Below are 23,292 nucleotides of genomic sequence, written 5' to 3'. Positions count from 1 at the left end.
AACGGAGGGTTTTCCGACGAGGGAAGTCCTCCCGAACCGACGCTTACGGTACGCGTCAACGCCCGACCGAGAGGATGCCTAAGTCGATCCAGTGATTCCGGTTGGAGCGTGACTTCCCGTTCATTGGCGCTCAGACGATCCTAGCGGTACCACGCGACGATCTACTCATCTAGTCCTCGACGGAGGATCTAGACTACTCCGACGGAGAGTTCCCCGGCGAAGGAGATTCTCCCGACACCGAGTCCTCTCTTACACCACACGGGACACCCGATGGTGTGCCGAGGTCGGTCCCGCGATTCCGGTGGGAGCATGGCTTCCGGTTCGCTGGCGCCTCGACGACTCGAATCGGTGTTGTGGCGACTACTCGACTAGCCCCCGCCGAAGGATCTAACCTACACCAACGGAGAGTTCCCCGACGAAGGAGGCCCTCCCGAAACCGACGTCTTCGATACCCGTCAACGCCCGACCGAGAGGATGCTTGGGTCGACCCAGTGATTCCGGTTGGAGGATAGCTTCCGGTTCACTGGCGCCCTGATGATCCTAGCGGTATTACGCCACGGTTTACTCGTCTAGTCCCCGACGAAGGATCTAGACTACTCCGAAGAAGAGCTCCCCGGCGAAGGAGGCGTCCGCCGTCGACCTGCCTCTGCGAAACCCGTACTGCTGGCTGGACAGTCCTCCTCTATGAAGGGGGATAGCCTGTTGAGGATGAGGACTCGACTCCGTTCCGCTGGAAGGTACTTTTCAGTCCTTCATTCGCTAACACGACGTCCAACTTGGCGAGGGCCTCCAGTAACGTCTGTCCTCTCCTATTGGTGAAGCGGCTGCCCCAAGCCGTTGCCCAGGCGTTGAAGTCTCCGGCTATCACCACCGGCTTCCGACCCACCAGGTCTGCGATCAACCTGTCGACCATCCGGGTGAACTGGTCTATTGACCATCTCGGTGAAGCGTAGCAGCTACAATAGTAAACTTAGCTTAAATGTAGCTATTTGGGTGCCCTGTGGTCCTTTCCTCATACGGATGGATTCCCGTGAGACATCCACACCACCTCATGAAACTGGATGTAAATAACATTATTTGTCGTATTGCATTGAAGTAAATGCACACGTTTAATGTAAAGATGCATTTGCTCCTTAAGCAAACCTTGAAGTTCTCGTATCGAAGGTCGAATTTTTCACTGCCTGAAGCCAACAACAATTGTATTCTTTCGTGTCGGCGGTAGCTTTTGTTCGTTTGGTTCGCTCATTTCGAGGTCGTTCTATTGTTCATTACACAATACTGTACTTGGTTTCCTCTGTCCCGAACGTAAGCGGTTTTGTTTTATCGACTGACTTGGATGAGATGTAAAAGCGAACTGTTATATCTAACACTTGTGAATTATTTACAGCGAAATCAAAGTGCGTCCATACTTTCTGGGACAGTCTTTATGTCTAAAATTAACTGTTTGGCAGCTTAATTAAGCATATGAAATGGGTTTTTAATTAAGCATATGTAATGGCTATCAAGAATTACACGATGTTAAAAAAGCAGTAAAATTTAGAGTAGAACAATTTCATGCTGATTCGAAACGTTGCTCATTAAGAAATCAAATTACTAACTTCATTCAACCCTGACTGCACCCTCAACAAACCTTAGAACTACACTAATTGGGAGAAAAAAAATATAGTTTTAGCTGTTTGTTTTCACCAGTTGAAATTATTTACAAACGTAATCAAGGACCGTTTTTTTATGAAAAACACCACTCTGTCCCTTTTTGCAGAAACGGTTTTGTGCCACTGCCACTGATGATGAATATGGACGATGATCCAAATGTACTGCTTGCATAAAATAACAAGACCTTTTTTTTTGACCGGCAAGCAATTCCGAAGCTATTTTTATTTCACTTTGATCCAGTTGACATCCCGCAACGGCAGAAATGGGGAGGTACCGCAACTGGGAGGCATAACCGATCTCCGTCTCCGTCCGTTGGTATTCCGTTTTCATGACGGGACCGGAGCCGGCGCAAGAACGTAATATTCTTCGGGGAAAGTAGTCAACAAGTGAGCTAAAGCTTTTTTGGTCCGCCCGCCTACTAAAACGGGGTGATGACTTGGAACCGTTGTCTCGTAAACTGCGTCCGTTTTCGGCCCCGAAAAGGCGGACATTCCTTCCGGGAACGTGAACGGAATGCCGAAAGTATTCGATAGTGAAATTGAGGAAACTGCGGCTTTTGTTTTTATTTCGGGCTCGGCCAGCCGACCAACCTCCAATCCACCGAGTTTTCCAAGCAAGACCAATACCGACAGGCAGACTTTTCGGTCAAAGGAAAAAAAAAAGAAAAAGATTTATTCAGGATTTTACATCTAAATGGGAAATTTACCAATGTAAATAGCCTTTTCGTGAAGATGTGGGAGGCTTGTGATGGTTCTTCGTTATTCCAACCAGATATTGAGGTTCGAATAATAAGTTCAACGAAGTCAGATCTCTTTAGTGAGATGTTGTGTCTTGTTTGTGATAGAATTTTATGGGCCACGTTGAACTAGGGTTCTCGTTGGGTTGCTGCAAACACATCAAACGAGATGGCGCTCGTGTCTTTATTAGTTGTCAACAGCTTCAGTTAATGTTTCGGCCAAGTTTTTATTATTTCCACAAGATTGTTCACGTTTCTGATCAGACTCCAGTTTCAACCGAAAGTACTCCATTAAGATGATGCCGTTGGAGTAAATTCAAGCGTCTAAATGCCACGTTTCAAGAAGTCTCAAGAGAGCTTTCACATCTCAATTTCGGTGCTCCGTAAACTACTTCGGGAGAACCTGGGAGTATGTTCTTCTTCTTATACACTTGGCTTCTCTGCACGTGCCTGAAAGTTGATATAGAAGGATATTTACTTATATTATCCTGGGGGAAATGTCGATAGGTGAAACGAAACCTGTCACCTCATACCATCACCATCACCCCGTACGAAAGCAAACAAGTCTTCGTTTGTTTTTTTTTTTGCCTCAGCATCTTCATACCTTCAGCATCGGATGAAATGGGAAAAGGTTATCTCTATTTGGTTTTGTCTTTCCCGGGCGAGCAATAAAATAGAAGAATTTGCTAGTGTCGATTAATCGATGTTGAGCTGGCAAACATGAACCTGTTTATTATTCACAAGCCAAGGTCGTGCGGAAGACCGGAGAAAAAGTTTGATGGTCACATTCATGAATGCTATTGGGACGAAACTCATGTTGATGTGCTTGTCTTAATTCACAGCTAGGTGACCTTTCCGAAACTTTTGGGTTGTGCCAACAAGTGGGTTGAAAGTAGATATGTTAGAATAAATCCTATCGAAGCCTAAAATCACAGCAAATCCTGCTTTCTGACTAGTACTTACTTATTGGGAATCAAGTATCGACTAGCTGTGGATCGACGTGAATTGGTTTTTCCTGATCTTTGATAATAAAATGGAAATTTGTAACATTCATTGAGTTGCGAAAAACTGGACAAGTAGTCTGTGGTTGTTTGGCATACTCAAAGAACGAAAAGTACACATTGACTTATGAATTAACTTCTTTTACTCAATTTTTAGCATTTCTTTTAAAATTTTGACGTAGGACTACGATTTTGTTTTCTATATAGGAGTGCAGACTCAAAATTCAGAATATTAACCCTTAAAAATAGTGGACGTTTTGAACAATCTACAGTCCGATTAATTTTAAACGGTTTTTAGATATCATTTCATCTACTGCTTGCTGGCTGGTTCACGCAGGCTCCAACAGGATCCACACTTTCAAATTTCGTTTCTTATGAACGAATCTTCGGCGATGTGATGCGAGTGTGTATGTATACAATAGTGCCAATATTTTCGGGTCATCTCTAATTTCATTAAACGGTAGTGCTCAAAAGTATAAAAACCTTTAAAAAAGTCTCTATGAAAAATTTGAGCTAAATAGACTAGAATTAACAAAAATTTTTAGATTTCCGAAATCTAATTTTTTTTAATGTCAAAAGTCTTAGAATTATTACTTGAAACATCGAGATTTTATGTTATCTTGCAAAAAAATTGTTCTGAAAAATCTCGACTTTGGGACTTTTTGTGATTTTTTTTCAATCGAAAAACTGTTGTTATGCTGAATGCCTTAGAATTTCATGAAACGTGAAGATCTGGTGTTATCTCGAAAAATGTTACGTGCAATTCAGAACATTCGACAGCAGAAAAAATTGTTTTCGAATATTTCTAAATTGTTCAGTCCCAGAGTCGAGATATAAAAACAAATGTTATCGAGATAACACCAAATCTTGACCTTTGACCCAAGACAGTTGGCATCAAAACAAAAATTTCTTAGATCTAGATCTAGACCAGATCCCAGAAAGGCGATTTTCTCAAAAAAAAAAATTCGAGATGACATTAAATATCGACGTTTCAGTCAATTTTAAGACATATCGCTTCAACAATTTTTTTTTCGATAAAGGCAATCTCAAAGTCCCAGACAGTCGACTTTTTTCAAAAATACATTTTTCGAGATGAAAAAAATACATTTGGCATGAAAAAAATTTCGATTTCAGAAATTTCAAAACTTCGATTTCAGAAATTTCAAATTTCAAAGTCCCAAATTCGAGATTCTTCAACCTGAGTATCCACTACAAAGATTTAGATAACATTTAAATGAGTAACTTTTATTAATACTTGTCATTACCTAAGCTACCTAATATTTCAATATATAACACTTAGTCGCATTGCATTCGATCAGTCAGTATTAGTCACAGTTGCCGAGTTTGCGCGTCGCCTATTTTCTTGCAGCTTTGTAAGTTCTAATATCTCAATTGCTTCCAGTGACAATTCTTTCTCAGCTTTGACAGGTTTGTAAAAATAAATTCGAAATCGGTGACTCAGACGCTACTAGGAGTCTAAAAAAACATCTATCATCGTTTTTCACGGCTTTTTTTTCACGCCGAAAGATTTTCCAGATTTGTTACAAGACTCTTGCGCCTCCTCGGACATTTGTCCGTTGAGTAAGATAGAGTTTTCAATTATTTTTCCACCATGAATCAAATTGGAACACATCATTTCTACTAGCTGACCCGTCGAACTTCGTCTCGCCCAAAAACTATTTGTTCGCATTTATGTGTTCGAAGAGCAGAATGGTCAAACGACTAAGTGGTTAACTTTTTTCTCCAATATTTTGCTGATTACTTAACCAACAATCAACGGAATTTGACACACATTCGCTTTAGACCAAGAAAAGAAACATCACCCAAAATTAATGTGAACATGTGTACAGCTTTTAAGCATCGATAATGTTTTCTTAAAACTTGTTCTGTACGTTCAAGTTGCCAAAACGTACTTTAGAGTTCTAATAAAGTGGATATTTTTAGATACGAAGGAACTTCTGGTGCCTTGAAGAGACGACGCTTACATTTTAAGTTGATATTGAACTTACCAATTTGAGCATTCTTCTTAGCAAGAATGGCTTTTATCGTATCAAAGAACGCTCTCTAGCAACTCTTCACACGATTCAATCAGTGCCATCAAAGAGAGACGAATATCATCTCAGTAACAAAACACCTGCATGGTCCATTTAACACAGAATGGACACCAGTACGAAAACGATTTTCTCTCGTCAACCATTTAGCATCATTTTACTATTGTCGCTTATTCTAACTATGTACATATAACTTCGGCATAAGTTGTGTCTATGAAAATATCTGTGAATGCTCATCACAAAGGTTTCGAAATATTGTAACCTAGTATGAGAATCATCAAGTTGATTCATCGGTTCGATTTTCTGGGATAATTGTCAAATTGCGATTATCCCTTGTTAAATTCCACACAGCGCCGATTATTGCAAAACTGTATCTATTTTGGTAAGGGCCGTGAAATACTCAAAGTATGAGATGGAGCGAAAAAAGGTAGAAAATTTTTTTCGCGGTTCATGCATTGAGAGGCAGTGAGTTCTTGTAGCATCATCTACCAGATTGATGATGTTGTATACAATTTAGAGAAATAGTATCAGTCCTTCTTGAATATTGATTTCTAATTGCCACTTATTATGTGCGCTTCGTGTAATCTAAATCATTCGAAAGCAAAATACAAGAAAAATCTCTTAGTTTGACTTCAGCGCTTCTAGAGCACAAACTTTTTGTTGATTCCCAATGACCAATAGTATTCATCTGACTCCATTACACACATTCTGGAATTCCACCAGTCATTTAGTAGGCAACAATGTTGAAACTCAATTAAGCACGTGGCTCGGAATGACGAACCACATGAATCAAATACGCATGTGAAAACTTCACACAAAACAACTCGTTGCGCGCCAAAAGATTCTTTTAACGATCTAGTATTCCTTTCTTCGACGGCCAAACACTTATGCAACTCGTTATGCGCCAAACACCTATCAATGATCTAGCAATCATTGGCGACTTTTTCAGTGGAAAATTCCATTGTCCATACAAAAGAACTCCGGTAAGTTTTCCTAATTTTTTTGATGTACGAACCCGGTGGGGGTAAATCTCAATCCGTCCATCCGTTCTTACGTGATGCGATTACAAAGAATGATCTCTGCATTTTTATATATATAGATAGATATAGGGGTGCAAATCAGAAACTCAAGAAAAACTACACGTAGAAATGTGGTCAGGTTTTAAACACTTACAGCTCAGTCTATTTTGTATCAATTATTAATATTATTTCATCATTTGATAGGAAATATTTCTACGTTTCGATTTGAATGTATCAAGCCAAATATTTTCAATTACATATGATTGAAATGTTGATTTGTAGCGAGCAGTGTCCTATTTGGCTGCTAAAAATCTTTTGCATACCGGATTTCCCTGCCATAGACGACGGTTTTGAAGGAGTAAGCGATATATCAAAGTGAAAGCATCGCTCTGATTGGTCAATCGATGCAAAAGCGAAGCTGTTGGAAGCACGCGAATCTATAAATAGAAGTGAAATTATAGCTAACGTAACAGTCCTACGCGTAGCATGCTAGAGGTAGGTTGTTGCTAGACAGCAAGACAAAAACGTGTCATAAAACGATTTGAATGCAAGCTCGGAATTCCATGTTATGTCGTTTCCCCATGAGAAATTGACAACTACCTCTGGATAAATTTTGAGTGCTTAAGATTAATTTCTAATTTATATTAGATGAACTCGATTGATAATGAGAAATAGTTTATCGCTTCAACCGAAATCGCAGAATGGTAGAGAAACTTAACGCTAAAAAACTGCTTGCATAAAAAACTTGAACACAAGCTTGGCGACGAGAAGCTTTAATAGCAAAATCGTATCGCAAGTATGTACAAATATATAATTGCATACATTTGGGATATTGTCGGGTATAAAACAAATGCAAATCAAGACAAATGATGTTCGGTGTTGGTTCGGATTGATTGAACTTTTTGATTGTAGATCATTTTGGTTGCCTTGTTTCCCATCAATGGCTCGAACAACCCCATGGGGCTGATCCTTGTAGTTTTTTGACAACTTTAACTATTTTAACTATTGAAAATCAAGAAAATTCTGAAAAATTCAACACATATTTAAAATCCATCGAGTTCACTTAGTTTTTTTTTCTTGTATTAGGAATATCCTTTCCTATAAGTAATGTAATAAGTCAGCTGCATAAAATTGCATATATCGCTTCGGTGCAAAGTTTTATCTTAACCCTCAGGGTACGGACTATAAAAAAGTTACGTTCAGTACGGACAGGGTTAGCCTAACCCGGCGACTTTGATTGGGTGTATATCGAGCTGTACTTTGTCAATTTGAATAATTTTTTTTTATTTTGTGTGAAATTGTCTCAAAAATATAATAGAGTTGTCAGATTAATCATTTAACTGATTGAAAAAAAATTATAATGAAAAATGTGAACGGGTCTTGAATTTTTTTTGTAAAAAACGTTTTTTTTCAAAATGCTGTAACTTTTTGAAAAAAAAAAATATTAACATTGTATAACTCGCATTTGAAAGGTAAAAAGTAGTTCTTGCAAATGTCCATAACGGTTTTTTGATTTATTCCAAAAACTATATTTTTTTTGAAAAATGAAAATACGCGTTTTTTCGAGTTAGCGAAAAAACGTTGTTTTGTTGATTTATGATGATAAAGGTTAACATTAATTACTTTGAGCGTAAAAAAATTGTTTCTCAGATATTGTTGAGTAGTATCATATAAATAAATACCAAACATAATTGTTAAAGGCGAATATTTATTATTAAAAAGTTACACAAGTCATGTTACATAATATTGCCGCACTCGCAGCACAGTTTCGCTACGGTATGAAGGGCGGCCGCGTTTGCGCGGCGGGGCGCCTCTCGGAGCAGCTGCTTCTTCTTCGCCTGACAATGGCTCTCCTTCAGATTCTGCGTCTGTTTCAGAATCGTGAGAACTTTCCTCTTCCGCACCTACGGCGTCGTCGGTGTCACTGTCATTCTCTGTAACGCTGTCCTCCTCGTTTTCCTTGTACAACTCCTCCAAAGCAGCAACGCTTCGAGTGATTCGACGCGTTGCCATGTTTTTAATGCGTGTTCTTTAACAAAAAATTACAAGAAACAAAATTTAATGAGTTATAATTCACTACGAGCAGCAAAGATTTCGATATAAGACGTACGTTCAAGTGATTGAGATCTACTACAATACTTCGCTTACACCATGTACAACGCGTTATTTTGAGGTTAGAATCTACAAAATTAAGTAAAGAGTACGTATTCTTACTTACCTTTTTATTCCTCAGCGGCAAACAGACGAAAATTAAAACTTAATTTTTTTGAAAATTTTGGATTTTGTAACGTTCGATACGGACTGGGTGTACCACACCCGAGCACAATGTTTATATGTGTCTAGCTCGGACACAAAGCGGAGACTGACTCTGCCACTTGGGCCTCTAATAGTGTGTACCTATAAGTTTTTTCCCCCCCTGGTCCGGACCCCCCTCGCCGACTTCTCTTCGTATGGCACTTCTTTCAAATTTCGCTCGGGTTACGGTAACCCAGTCCGTACCCTGAGGGTTAAGAAAAAAAAAATATAAAATGCATAACTTTACCAGAAAAGAATAACCCTATGCGCTACCTTAAAACAAAAATATGGAATTTTATATTTTCTACAATTATTCCAAACAAAGTATGCATAAAAAAATAACTCGAAACAAGTTATGATTAAGAAACTGGTTTTAAGGGTAATTTGAAGGGGAAAAAGTTTGCCTTTACCCCCAAATTTATGCTAGGTGCACATAATCATTTTTACTTAAGTTTACGTTTCGTCTTCGACTTATCAGTGCGTCAGCAGATTATGTTGAACTGCTAACGCAAACCCCCGGATCAACATAATCCGCTGAGCAGACGTAAAGTGAATGCTATTTGCAAGACACTTTTTTTGTACACAAGAAGTGTAACGTCTAAACTGACGTCTCGAATGAAACAAGTTTCGGCTTACTGGCTTTTTTTGCATGACGCAAAGCCTCCTATGCCGAACAAGAAAATGACGTCAATTTCGTCAGCTGGGATTGGTGGATGAAAACATAGGTCAATTCTAACCATTTTTTCAATAGTATGCTATTGAAATACTGAAACGAAGTTGTCATACATGTTTAAGTTAAAAGTTTCCGAATCGATTGGTTGTTAAATTATGTCAAGCCATCAACAAATGACTGAGTTATTAACGTTCAAAATTATGAATCAATCTGAATGAATCGGCAACCAATTATTACATATATTTGATACTCGGTAAATGGTAATAGCATTAAAATTTTGTTGAAGAAGCAGTGACTGGAATGTGTTTTCTAAAAATTTACAAAATAATCAAACAAACAAAATATAAAAAATATTTGTATTCATACAGGTTTTCGCAAAGGAACCTGACACATTTTGTTCTCCGGCATCAGAAAGTAGAAAAATGAAGGTTTACCTATTTCTAGATTTGTTCTGTATCAGAATGTGGTAAAAATAATTAGGATAGAGCGTCTACAGCGGAAGATGCGACTGTGGACAGGAATTTCACATTAATTTGCTAGACTTTTTTCTTTTGAAATCAATCGCTGGAGCTCGAAATACAATGAGCCAATTCTAGTATTCATATCTAGTAGGAAAACGTTTGTTTTTCCTTTAATTTGATCTATAAATAATCCATTTCCTGCAGAAGGGACGCTTCCTGGAGCGGCTCTGCCAACTGAATCTGACGAGGCAGAAGTGACCACCATCAAAGCATCATCGGAAGCAACGAGTCGATTTCGCCAGTCAAATTAGATTCTCATTCTGATGCCCGCACGCCGTATTTTCTGCGTGACTCCCCAATGTGAGATTGGCCGCTGGACCGCTGGGATCAAACACTGCTTCGTTGGCAGAAAGGTCGGATTTATTCCATCCTACCGAACGAATCTTATCCCGATAGATGAAGAGTTGATGTGCTATTGATTCAGCCGGTCCCTGCTTTTACTGCAGATCAGTTCATTGGGCTGAGGGGCAGCCCATGAAGACACAAAAAAGGATGGTAGCCACTCGACGAAGATTATTGCCTAGCCGTAAAACCACCGTCGACTCATTCCGGAATGGTTTCGGATCAGAAGTTAAATAACTGCAACGCTTGAGAGACTTTTACTGGATGATAGAATTACTTGTACGCTAACAACATCTGCTCTGAATATTAAATCAAATCCACAATTCCGTGCCCATCGAACATCGAATTTTACGGGGACGGTTTTACTCAATTTTCGCAGTATTCGTATGATTTTTTTTCTAGTGTCCTTCAACCCATCATGGGAGTTTCGTTCGATTGTCCGTCGTGCTATTTGCTTAAATATTTTTTGGAAATTATTGCACGTGTTTGTGAAACTTTTAATTGGATTTCACGTCGTTCCGGTAGCTTTTCCCGGTATGTGTATTTTTTTTTCAATTTCAATTCATTCACCATGGAAACACGAGTAATCAGAGAGAGAGAGAGAGTGTGTGTACGGTATGTTGGATTCCCGCCTACTGTTATTTTTAACTTCATCAAACAGTGCTCAATATTTGTGACTGCCAAATGCCAGGAAAAAAAGAACAAATAGCTCGAATAAAGGAAGCCATTTCCAGTTATTCCCTTTTACCGATGAGGAGCATAACAAAATTTGCTAGAGCCCAAAACCTTGCGCTCCGCTGATGATGATGGATGCAGACCGGATATTCCCAACACTAAACCATCAGGGCAGCCAACGGTAGGAAAAACACACAAAAAAAAAAACAAACCGAGCTGTAAATAGCAACTTTACGGCACTCGTGACCCAAGCGAAATGGACATAAATTCACATCCCGTTGCTGTACGACTCTGCATCCACTTCGGTGAATGTACCACTTCTGACGGATTGGTTCTTTTTCCTGTTTCGTTCTGTTTCGTAACCGCTGTTTTTTCCGGCCCTCGCCGGAAAACGGAACTCTGTGACTTGTTGCACATTTCAAGCAACTTTTGCTTTTGATGTTCTGCGGGTAGCTGAAATGCAACCAACTGCAGATGCTATGTCCGGATGTGACTTTGTGGTAACACAATAATTACTTGTTATGTCCTCGTATCCCTAGGGACGGTGACGGTGACGAAAGCAGCTTCTTTGATAGGATAATGCGGTGAAGCTGTCGCGTGGTTGATGGTTTGCCATTGTTCTTGAGGCAAGTTTACTGGAAAAAATTAAGCTACGACTGGGAGATTCATCACAGAAGGAATGCTACAGTTCAAAAACATTTGCAATAATGTATTGAATATTGACTAATTTTCATATGAAATGATTTTGTTTGCGTCCCTACATTTTTGCTAATATTGTAGGTAGCAAAGTAGGCTTTGTTTCTTTCTCTACCTTCAGGTTGTCATCGCCTTGAGAAAACACTTGTTGAAAAGCTACAGACTAGAAGAGAGGGAGAGAGAGAGAGAATATTCAGAGTCAGAGAACTTTATTAGAAGAACTTAGGGAACTTCCGGACCATTAATTTTATCTGTAATTATTCGATATCGAGTTATACGAAGCTTCAGTCATCATATTATTTCAGATTCTTCTCATATTTTTGTGAATTTAAACCATGCAGGAAAAAGTCTTCAAAACCATTGAGTTGGAATACTATTCACACTCTAAAGAATTTTTTTCCTTGGTTTTCTGAAACAAGGGTGGTGGAGCTTGTGGAGAATGGCGAACCACTTGCATAAAAATAAATTATCGACAAACAAAAATATAGTTAAGCGGAGTTTTTTAAACTATTTTAAATTGGTTTTCTCGGTAATTTATCGCCAACATTGCGAACTAAGATCATTCGAGACCAGCATCTCCAAGAAAAACATAAATTTTTTGTTTACACTTTTCATCAAAAACCCTCAGTTTATTATTACGAAGTCATACATGAACAGTTTACATTAATTATTCAAACTGACTTAATTGGCTAGTTGGTTCGAAATTCCTCACGATTGAAAAAGGTGTGAATTGTGCAAGCTTTCCCCCTTCTTCATTACTAGAATTTGAAACTATGCACCTACACTAAAGTACAGATTAGTTACATTAAACATTTGCATGTACAATTTAGTAAATACACGTATAAAAACTTCTTTTTTCAAGATAATACGAAAAATTTTCTTTCATTCAATGCAAATGTAATGAACAAAAAAATTTCTGACACCACTTGTACACTCTAAAGTGAAAAAATCGCATTCAAACCAATACACACAAAATCCAATTAAAGAAGAATCGAGAAAAAAGCAAACACTTTCTGATTAGAATCTATTAGACTGTAAACCTTCACTAGCCTGATTATTTTCACTTGCATATTTCAACAGTTAATTAATCCTATTAGTTCTTTAGTGAATATTTGGAGCCGTTAGAAGGTCTGATTTTGCATAATGTTCCCCATCGTTGCTCCCTTTCCGTAGTATTTTTCTCCAATGCAAACGATCTATGAGTCAACGTCTGAGTGAATGACTTTGAATAAGAAATTTTTTTGTTCCGATTATAGAATTCTTCGGGCTGGAAACTGCGCGGTTGGGAATCGAACCCAGGCGGGTTGCGTGAAAGTATCGACTTACCCATCACGCTATACCCGTCTCCAAATTGGAAAAATGCTTCATTTGACGAAGCATTTCAGAAATTTCACTCGAAATTATCGTGAGAAGAAGCTAGAAAGCGTTGCATACGATATTTTTTTTAATTGATAGTTACAAATCATATGAGTTATATTTGAGGAAATTATGAATGTAAAAAAAAAACAGTATAAAGGTTAGAATCTGGCGGTAAACGAATTACGATGTGTTACTTTTCAGGAAGTTATACGTGTTACAAGGTGTTATACAAGGCGCTCTTTTGTAGGTTATAGGTGTTATGGAGCGTTACCTTTTTGTAAGTTAAAGGCGTTACGAAACGTTACTGGTGTTACTTTTCTGTAAGCTATAGGCGTTACGAAGATTTACACGCGTTAATTTTTGTAAATTATTGGCGTTAAGAAGCGTTACATGCGATACCTTCTAGCAACGTTACGAAGCGTTACTGTTTTGTAAGTTAAAGGCATTACGTAGCGTTACATGCGTTAATTTTTAGTAAGTCATTGGCGTTATCAAGCGTTACATATGTTACTTTATTGCGAATCGTAGGCGTTACGAAGCGTTACCTTTCAGTAAGTTACAAGCGTTACGAAAAGTTACAAAGAATTACTTTTTTGTAAGTTAAAGGCGTTACGAAGCGTTACATGCGTTACTTCTTTGTATGCTGTAGGCGTTACGGCGCGTTACTTTTTGTAAGTTATAGGCGTTACTTTTCTGAGTTAGGCCGTTACGAAGTGTTACAACCGTTACACATTTATAAGTTACAAGCGTGACATGCGTTACTTTTCATAAGTTTTGGGCGTTACGAAGCGTTACATGCGTTACTTTTTTGTGAGCTATACACGTTACGAATCGTTACTCGTTTGTAAGTTTCAAGCGTTACGATGCATTACGTGCGTTACTTTTAAGTAATTTTAAAGTGTTACAAAGCGTTACCTTTTGTAAGTTACAGGCGTTACGAAGCGTCACTTTTTGTAAACCACAGGCGTTTCGAGAAGTGACATGTGTTATTCTGAATAAGTTTTTGGCGTTACGAAGCGCTAAATGCGTTAGTTTTTTGTGAGTTGTAGGTGTTACGTGCGTTACTTTTTTGTTAGCAGCAGACGTTACGAAGTCTTACATGTGCTTTGTTTTTGTGAGTCATAGGCGTTACGAAACGTTACATTCGTTACTTCAAATGAGTTATAGATATTACGAAGAACTACATGCGTTACTCTTTTGTAGGTTATAGGCGTTACAAATCGTTACATGCGTAACTTTTTTGTAAGATTTAGGTGTTACAAAACGTTGCATGTGTTACATTTTTAAAGATACATGCGTTACTTTTTTGTAAGTTTTGTGTATTATGAAGCGTTCTTTTTGTTACTTTTTCTAAGTTATCGGTGTTGAAAAGCGTTACAACAGTTTTGGCATCCCAATTTGAACATATTGAAGAGTCACTTATTTGCAAAATCTACTGGAAATGTCAAATTTATGAAATGATTAGAAATGATCCCCTCAACGACTTGGAATACACTGATCAAAATAAGCACGATTACATAAAGTGAATTTCCAGTGAAAAAGTTTGAAGTGTCTGTTGAAAACGCCAGTAAAAGGCACACCGACAATTTGGTATATAAGCAATCCTCAGTAACACTATTTTCTTAATTTGAGGGCCCCTCCCGAAACGAAATCCTGGGTACGGGCCTGAGTCTAAATTGATGATGCTTATCTCCGATTTGCAAATAAGCAATCTTTATAGTTCTTTAGACAATATTTACAGCTATTAGAACGCTCATTTTACAGAATGTTCCCCATCGTTGTTAACTTTTCATTATATTTTGCTCCAATGCAAACGACCAGCTGTCGGATGACGCAATTGATCTTCTTTGGAGGGAAACTGGCTCTGCGAACGTCCTGCAATCGATGCCATACTGAATTCAATTGATGCAAACTGAATTCTTGATACTGATACTGGAACTGAACTCTGAACCTGAACCAACCGGAATGGTTTAATTATAAATTATTTGCGACTATGTAATACAGCTGAAAATGTTATCATCAATTGATCATTTTTCTAATGGCATGTAGAAAAATTATGTTGATCCATTAGAAACAGAAAGAAATATTCACGATCAAAAACGTATCACTCTCTTGAAGGGTAAATTTTGAAGAGGCACCCCACAGTAAAGTTAGTCGTACTCACGACAAAAATTGAATATGTTTTCTAATCTTTATAACTTTCGAATAAAAATAGCTACTTGTAATTTTGCTTTAAGTTTACCCTTCGTTTCTTCAATAGTTAAAAATTTCGAGTCTCGGGTTAGCAGTGTTAATGAAAGTAATTTACAATGACTCAAAATTTACAAAACTGACGATAGATAAATGTCACTCACTTGCGCTTTTGCAGCTTGCCAATTTCTTATGTAATACTGTGACATAATTCGAACGATTAATTGCTGAAATCGAGCCGTGCTAAAATTAGAAACTTACAGTTTCAAGGTTTTAATTCAAGTAATATTTTTAGAGAGCATTTTTCAGGCTCCTATGCTTTAATTAGCTTTACATTATAGTACAGATAGCAAACCTACCGGCTGGAAATTTTCCCTTCAAAAACATGAGTAAACTCTAAATTTGCGCTATGCGTTAAAAATAAGGGAATGCTAGACTGATCGTTTAAATCGTGCAAAAATTTTCAAAATACGTTGATGGGAATTCTTCTCACATTTAATTCTCATGTTGTTTGAATCAGATTTGTATTCAATCAGAATCTCAATCTAAATCAAAACGAAAATTTGACAACATGAGAATTTAGCCGCTAACACAGTGGCGATCGCAGCGACATCTTCAAGTGTTGGAGAAAATGCTTATTCGAACACGCAGTTCGTATGCGAGCTGGCTCATCTATATTCTGTGATTATAAGAAATTCGACGAAGCTTTCATACAAAACAAAACCGGAAAAGAAGCGATAGAACGGATCGTCTTCCGGACTAACTAATGAACATATCCGGAACCATCGGTGTCAATTTATCAAATGAGTGAGCAGACGATTTTTTACTCCACGCACGGTCCAAATCTCAATCATCCAAACTCGAACACTGACACACTGTTGCTTCACGTTGTATAGTAATCAAGCTACACTACTATTAATCATTTGACGGGCGGAAACCGGCAGACTTTTTGCCGACCCCTCGCGCTTGAGCAAAAATAATCGACGCTCGTTTATCAGACGATTTTCATCGCATTGACATTGTTACAAGCTGTTCGTTGGCGTGTTGTTAGTCGGAATGAAAAACGAAAAAGGAAAAAAAACAATAACAACCACAAGCAAGTCCATTAGCCAATTGGTGGAACGAACGAGGGAGCGTTTGGTTGGTGTTGACTAAATCCGAGGTAATTATCTTGCAATAGAACCTGTTTGATTAGCGCGATTCATATTGTTTTGTTTTACGGGCCATTTATGAAGCGGTATGAAATTTTAATGATGGCCGAACACGGAACGGATTCTTGGTTAGAAACCATTGATTATATTTGGAAAATTATTCATTGGACATGGTAGAATTGATGTGATTGATATTTTTCTCAACGAAATTTATACCCTTTACCGCAAGCCAATTGAGAGTGGTTTTGGCATAGTGAGTCGACGCTAAATCCGGCCAAAACAGTGGAGGTGTACTATGCTTCTTATATAAAGGCAGCAATCTTTTCTGGAGACACTCAGATCGACAGATTTCTGCATTTATTGTTCCGGTAGTGTAAAAAATAGTTGACTTTAATCCACAGCAACATATTGCTTTCCATACCAATACCTTTCGACCAAATTTCTCCACTTGAATCGACCTGTCCGCATCGCTCACATCCTCTCCAACGACGACAATTAAGTATTGTGGACCTGGAAGGGTTTTTCTATCCTCCTTTACATAAATCTCATCGTCCATTAAAACGCATGCATCCGGACACTGCAAAAGACGCGAATACAATTCCCGGGCACTTGTTGCTGCTCCCTTCTTCTGTTCTACACTTTGTTTCGAGATTTTCTGCTTCTTGTAGGCCTTCAGGTGATTTCGCCTTTTGATACGCTGGATCATTCCGACACTCGCTTCTGCTTTTTTGGCCAAATCACGTATTGACATTGATTTTTTCTTCATGATTAGAGATACCACTTTCTGGTTCAGTTTCGGGTTGAAAGAACCGGGTTTTTTGCCTCTTCCTGGTAGCTCATCCAAAGAATAGTGTTCCCCAAACTTATTAATGATGGTGTTAATACTGGCATGATGAATTCCAAAACGCTTTACCAATTTTGGCATAGTAATACTCTTCTAACTTAGCCATGTGTCCAGAATCTTAATTTTCATTTCATTTGCAATACGCGACATTTTGAAAACGCAGAACTTCAACCGCACCAACAAGTAAACAAACGAAAACTGGCAGCCGAACGCACAGCTTGCTGTGATCTGAGCATAAAAACCATCACAAATACATGCGCACAACACAAACGTATGTGGATAGCTTATTTTCGATACACTCCTTATGTCATGATCAAACGATTATGTAGCCAAAAACAAACCGTGTTAAAATCGAAAAGTTATGAAAAAGAGTTCTGTGCATAGTCTTTTAGGTACTAAGAAACAATCGCATAAAATAGTATTCGTCCCCGGTTCCCGCTTTCGAACGCACCGCTAATAGTGATTAATCAATTTAAAGTTTATTTTTACCCGGTTTTAACCTTACTATGGTCTTTCGCCAGGTTTGTATCTAATGGGGTTGGGTTGGGAGAGGGGGTGTATTGGTAGTGGGGTTGGGGTTTTACAATGTGTAATTTTACATTTCATTTATTAAAACTAAGACGAAGACAATGACGTGGGGGAGACAGAGAGAGACGGGTGCAGGGTACAGAAACTTAAGTTATATATTAGAAACATTGGGTTGGGTTTTGTTGTGGAGACAGGAAGAGACAGGGGTAGGGAGAAGGGGGCTGAAGCTTAAATCTATGTTTTTTTAAGGGCATGGTGAGCGCCCCCAGCGGATGGCCGCTTGTTGTGTGGCGAGTTGTTCGGTTGCGCTAATAGTGAAGAAAAGCTCCAAAAACGGAACTCACTTCGATATCTCAGCAAAGGTTAAATCGATTTTCACAAATCATGATTCAAATTAATGTTCTCATTGTCTTAAAAGATACTGTGCAATTTCATCCAGATCCGACTTCCGGTTCCGAAATTATAGGACGATGCGTATCAAAACTTTCAAACTGTCATACAAATTGATACAAAACGTGCTGATACTGAAAAAGAAAACACCACCGCCTAACACACAATGTGCCGTGTTCAATTTCGTATAGCCACATTTAAATCTCTATTAACTCGACATAACTGCTTACAAATTAAAAAGGTTATGGTAGTTTATACCCAAAGAAAGTTTTTGATTTTATTCAAGTTTGAAAAACAAATCTTGGCTGAGTCTTCTAGCACCGAATAAGAGAAAAGCATCATTACACCACTATGATGAAAAAAGTTTTTCATAAACGATGGCAAACACAAGTACAAGTGCCATAGAACTGACTGATAAATGCTTCTTGTTAGCAGAACTTATTATTATAAACTTTATTCGGCCCGAATAGTTTCCCATTTCCTTTTCCGGAAGCACCGAAGGTATAGTGAAGAAATACTCCAAAAGTAGAACTCAACTCGATTTTTCAGCAATGCTTGGACCGATTTTCACAAATGTTGATTTAAACTAAAGCTCATATTGTCTCAATTGGTACTGTGGAATATCATCTGGATCTGACTTCCGGTTTCGCAATCACAGGGCGATGAGTGTCATAGCTTTCAACCCACCTAATAAAATGACGATACAAAACCAGTAGAGCAATTCCAGGAATGACAAAATCAGAATCGACCTTCTCCGATTTGGATGAAACTTTGCACATGGCTTCAGTATGGCAAACCATAGGTTTTTGAACTGATGGAGAGGTCAATCCGACTAACGACTGATTTTTAAAACGGGCGTATGTATTTTTGCATTTCACAAAAATTGCCTGTTTCAAATCGTTGTAACTAGAAAACCGTTAATTGTACAAAATTGGCGTTCAGGAAGAAATTGTAGGGAATCGATTGGGCACTCTAAAAAAAATATACACTGAAAAAATTTTTGATTTTTTTTCTCAATAATTACAAAATAATCCGAAAAAGTTAAATAAAAAAAATAAAAGTTTTTTATTTTTTTTTTTGATAATTTTCATTTTAAAGCTGTTATTAAAACCTACAGATTGATGGCTATCTCATCCGTGCCTTTTGAAAAATTAAGAAGTTACAGTTAAAACAGTTAGTTTTTCTCGTTGTAATTCGGAAACCGTTCATCGTACAAAAATGGCGTCCAGGATGAAGTTGTATAGAATCAATAGGCCACACTAAAAAAAAACTTCACAAACTTAGATACAACTTTCGGTTCCGGAAATACGGGGTGAAGAGTGTTGAAAATGTATAGCGTCACTTTAAGCGGCGAAGCCAAAAACGTGAAAAACAAATCTAAACTGTGCTCGAAACTATCCCAACCATTGTTAGTAGCCGGCCTATCACACTAATTCCGGTTGTCCTGGCTCCTGATTTCCGATTCCGGAAGCATCGCAAATAATGTTCAAATACTCCAAAATGAAACGTAGGCTATTTTGTCACAGATGGTTTGGCCGATTTACATAAACTTAGGTTTAAATAGGAGGTTCCGACTTCCGGTTCCGGAACTAATGATTTAAGCGTTAAAAATATTCTACCCCTACCTAAAGCGACGAAGCAAAAGCGGGAAAATTGTCGAATTGCTAGCTAAGAGCGATTCCAAGACCTCATACCTTCCCCAGATCTTTCCATTCCGCGACACCTATGGAAGAGAATGATGAGTCGTCGTCCTTCCGAAAAGTAGGTGAAACATCAACATTTTCTGTCCTTCTTATTCCTGTGAACAATGGAGATGGGGACCGATGGCAATGGTGACTATCATGCTGTTGAGATGTTAAGTTTGAGCTGGAACGCTATCAAATCCCAATACTTTTCGGCAAGTAGCTCTTATCTGTCAATCAGCAGAAAACTTGATGATATCAGTGTGCAATCCGCCAAGGCCATCGTCACAACGCAACGCAAATCGCAAACTATTTGTTGGCTTTTTATGGAGAAGATATTTTGTACAGTTCCGAGCACGGTAATTTTTCAAAGTTCTTTAGTTAATAATATTCAGACACCAATGGGATTTTTTTTAAATGTTGTATAGAATTCTCGGATTTCAATATGTATTTCTAAATTACAACTTTCATTCCAACATCAACTTGATACTCGTTAAAATTTTCCTGAAACCTCATTCAACACCGTAATCACCATAAAAGTTTAAAATTAATTCAACCTGGTTTCTCTGTTCTCCACTTTCAGAGGATGATGAAATTTTGAAACTAGTAGCAGCACTGCATACAATCTGATTCACTACTGGAAGGCCGGAGGTCGATTAGAAGGATACACTTTTCCGAGTTTAAAACACTTGCCACATCCACGATACCGCCAGGAGGCAGCACCGGACCCATCGGTTTTGCGGTGGTTTTCCATTGGTTACGACTCGGTACTAACCGAAGGCATGTGATCTTTGTTGACATCGTGCAATTTTAATCCCCTATCCCCAGGTGTCTACCAATCCGATGATTGAAAGGTAAAAACTTTCACCGTTTTCATTCGTCTGAAAGCGAAATGGATGGAAAATTCGGATGAGGTCTCATTAGTGTTGATGTCGAAAGTTGTACCGGTGAACATTGATATGTTTAAAAAAAGTTTAACCTGTAGAAATCGTGAATTCGTGTAATCAAGATGATTTTAATAGAGCACGAAACGAGCTAAAATTAAAATACACACACACACACACACACACACACCCAGCATGAGGCCAGGAAAGCTTTCTTGTTAGTGGCAGGCACATTCAGGCGTTCTTGGTTCGGTACGGTAGCATGAAAATCATTGATTGAAACTGAACAAACAGATTCGAAGGAAGAAAGGAAGGATCATGTGTTTGTGCGGAAAGTGAAATTGCGAAAACGGGGAGCGGTTTAACACATCCTAGCGGCAAAAACGGAAACAAAGCAACCGTCGACGACTTCACGGCGAGCCTGGAAACTAACGTGTTGTGGCCGACTGTGGATCACGTTCACGATTGTCTTTAGGCCCGGTACGGTGTTTTGTGAATGTGTTTATGTGTGCTGTAATAATACGGGAAGCATAACACAGTTATAATGATATGTATTACCATTGATGATGATGATCTTGTGGTGTGTTTGTAATATAATTGAGTGTTTGGGGAATTAGAAGGACTCCTGTCATCGGTTGTGTGTCGTGTGCCGTGGAATATTTACGATGGCGGGTAAAATGGCAATGGAATGGATTACTGCGATTGATAAGAGGTAAGTTTGCTGAAGTCAAGTCGACTTTGCACTTGACGGACAAGAAAAGAAAACACCAAGAACGACGCGAAAATAGCCTTGACATCAAGTAACCCCTGGCTTGACACAGTCCAGCTGTGGTCACTGTTGCGACATTGTCACAATGTCAGTTCCGTAGTTTTTCATAGGTTTGACGAAATTCTTATTAAACGCATTTAACACTCCGAATACCGAATAACTTTGACTGACGATATCTTAGTTATTATTCGACCGACTTCAACTGTTTCATTAACATTCATTTGAAATAAAACGTTTTAAAGTTCAATGAGTGACAATATGATTACCCAAAGTTATCATAAAAAGTTCCAACCAAAATCATAAAAAGGCGGGTGGGTAATGTCAGAGACATAACTGGATGTCGTCAATACGAAAACAACTGACATGTTCTTTAACACTTCCGAATATCAACTAGTTGATCAATTGTATGAATCATGCAAGCATTTCCTTTTTTCACATTTTTCGCAAAAACAAAGAAGGCTTCACTTGATTTCGATTACTGTGAATTTCACACAGCGAAAAGTGCACAAATCTAATCAAACAGTTCTAGATTTGCACTAAACTGAGGTTTTTTACCTTCGATTTGCGAAGAAGAAATCCTAATAGTTCTTTAGGAAACTTTTAGAGCCATTAGAACGGCTGATTTTGTGTGATGCTCCCCACCGTTGTTCTCTTTTCGTTGTTTTTTCACCAATGCAAACAACTGGCAGCTGTGACGTAATCGCTCTTGCCGGAAGCGAAACTAGGTTTGAAAACGACACAATCTGCTCGCAGTGGCGATAGAACTGATCCAATTTTTGTTAAAAGGTTTCTTTTAACGTGATTTCGTTTGTAACTTTTTCACTAATGGGCGGTCCTAACGGCTATAAAAATAGCAGCGTATAGAATTTTAATGTCGATTATTTCATTTTGGATTTGCATTTTATTGAAAGAAACTATCAGGATGCTGTACGGGATTCATTCCTGCCTTTCAGGACCAAATTGTGGAACTCACTACGATATTCAACACTTTTCGGAACATTTTTCTCGAACGATTTGTTGTACAGCAGCAGATATTTTGTTCTCTTCTTCAGAACGCGTTCTGATAGGCTGGTGTTGACACGGGTCAAATGAGACAGGTTTTTCAATAGTGTACTATTGAAATACTTCAATGCTTTTGCTATACACGTTAAAGTTGAAAAATTTCTATTCTATTGGTAGTTAGATTATATAAATCCTTTCACAGATCACTGAGCTATGAGCTCTCAGAATACGAGAAAGGCAAACACGCCTCTTTGATACTCGTTTATACCAAATATTTCAGAAAAGTTTAATTTTGAATTGTTTGAGATTATGTCACACAACTGAAAATTTTATCATGAAATTGTGATCATATTTCCGATGGCATGCAGAAAAAATTATGTTGATTCGTTAGATACAACAAGAGATATTCACGATCAAAAACTTATCACTCTCTCAGAGGATAAATTTTGAAAAGGCGCCCCATAGTAAAGTAAGTCGTATTCACGACAAAAGTTGGAATGTTCACTTGGTAAAAAACTTTGTTACATTGCTACAAATTCAAAGTGATGTCATGTGTGCTTTATACACCAATAGATTGGCTATGATTTTAGCTACATGTTTTAGAAGAAGCAGTTTCAAATTTATTGAAAAGTCTCACAAAACATTATATTTTTATAGAACTAATACTTCGGCAGTTCGCGAAGTATTAGTTCTGTATAATTTCAGTTACATGTTTTAGAAGAAGCAGTTTTTACTGAAAAGTCTCATATTTTTACAGAACTATTTTCAATATTGAAGTTTTCGGCAGTTCGCGAGGAATGCTAAGTCAAAGGCAATTTGAATTTGATACCA

General features: G+C 38.2%; 1 protein-coding gene across 2 annotated transcripts in view; it reads left to right on the top strand.

The window, feature by feature from the left end:
- LOC131436797 (rap guanine nucleotide exchange factor 4) overlaps positions 1 to 23,292 on the top strand; it is a 446,791-nt gene that overhangs the window by 35,922 nt on the left and 387,577 nt on the right. For both annotated transcript variants that reach the window (XM_058605717.1, XM_058605715.1), the window contains exon 2: positions 20,390 to 21,402. In XM_058605717.1, coding sequence (XP_058461700.1) covers positions 21,356 to 21,402 — 47 coding nt within the window. In that variant the 5' untranslated portion in view covers positions 20,390 to 21,355. The remainder of the gene's footprint in view (positions 1 to 20,389; positions 21,403 to 23,292) is intronic.

This window comes from Malaya genurostris, chromosome 3, assembly GCF_030247185.1.
Source record: "Malaya genurostris strain Urasoe2022 chromosome 3, Malgen_1.1, whole genome shotgun sequence".
Lineage (NCBI taxonomy): Eukaryota > Metazoa > Arthropoda > Insecta > Diptera > Culicidae > Malaya > Malaya genurostris.
The sequence above is the reverse complement of the archived record's forward strand: the minus strand, read 5'-3'. Positions and strand labels throughout refer to the sequence as shown.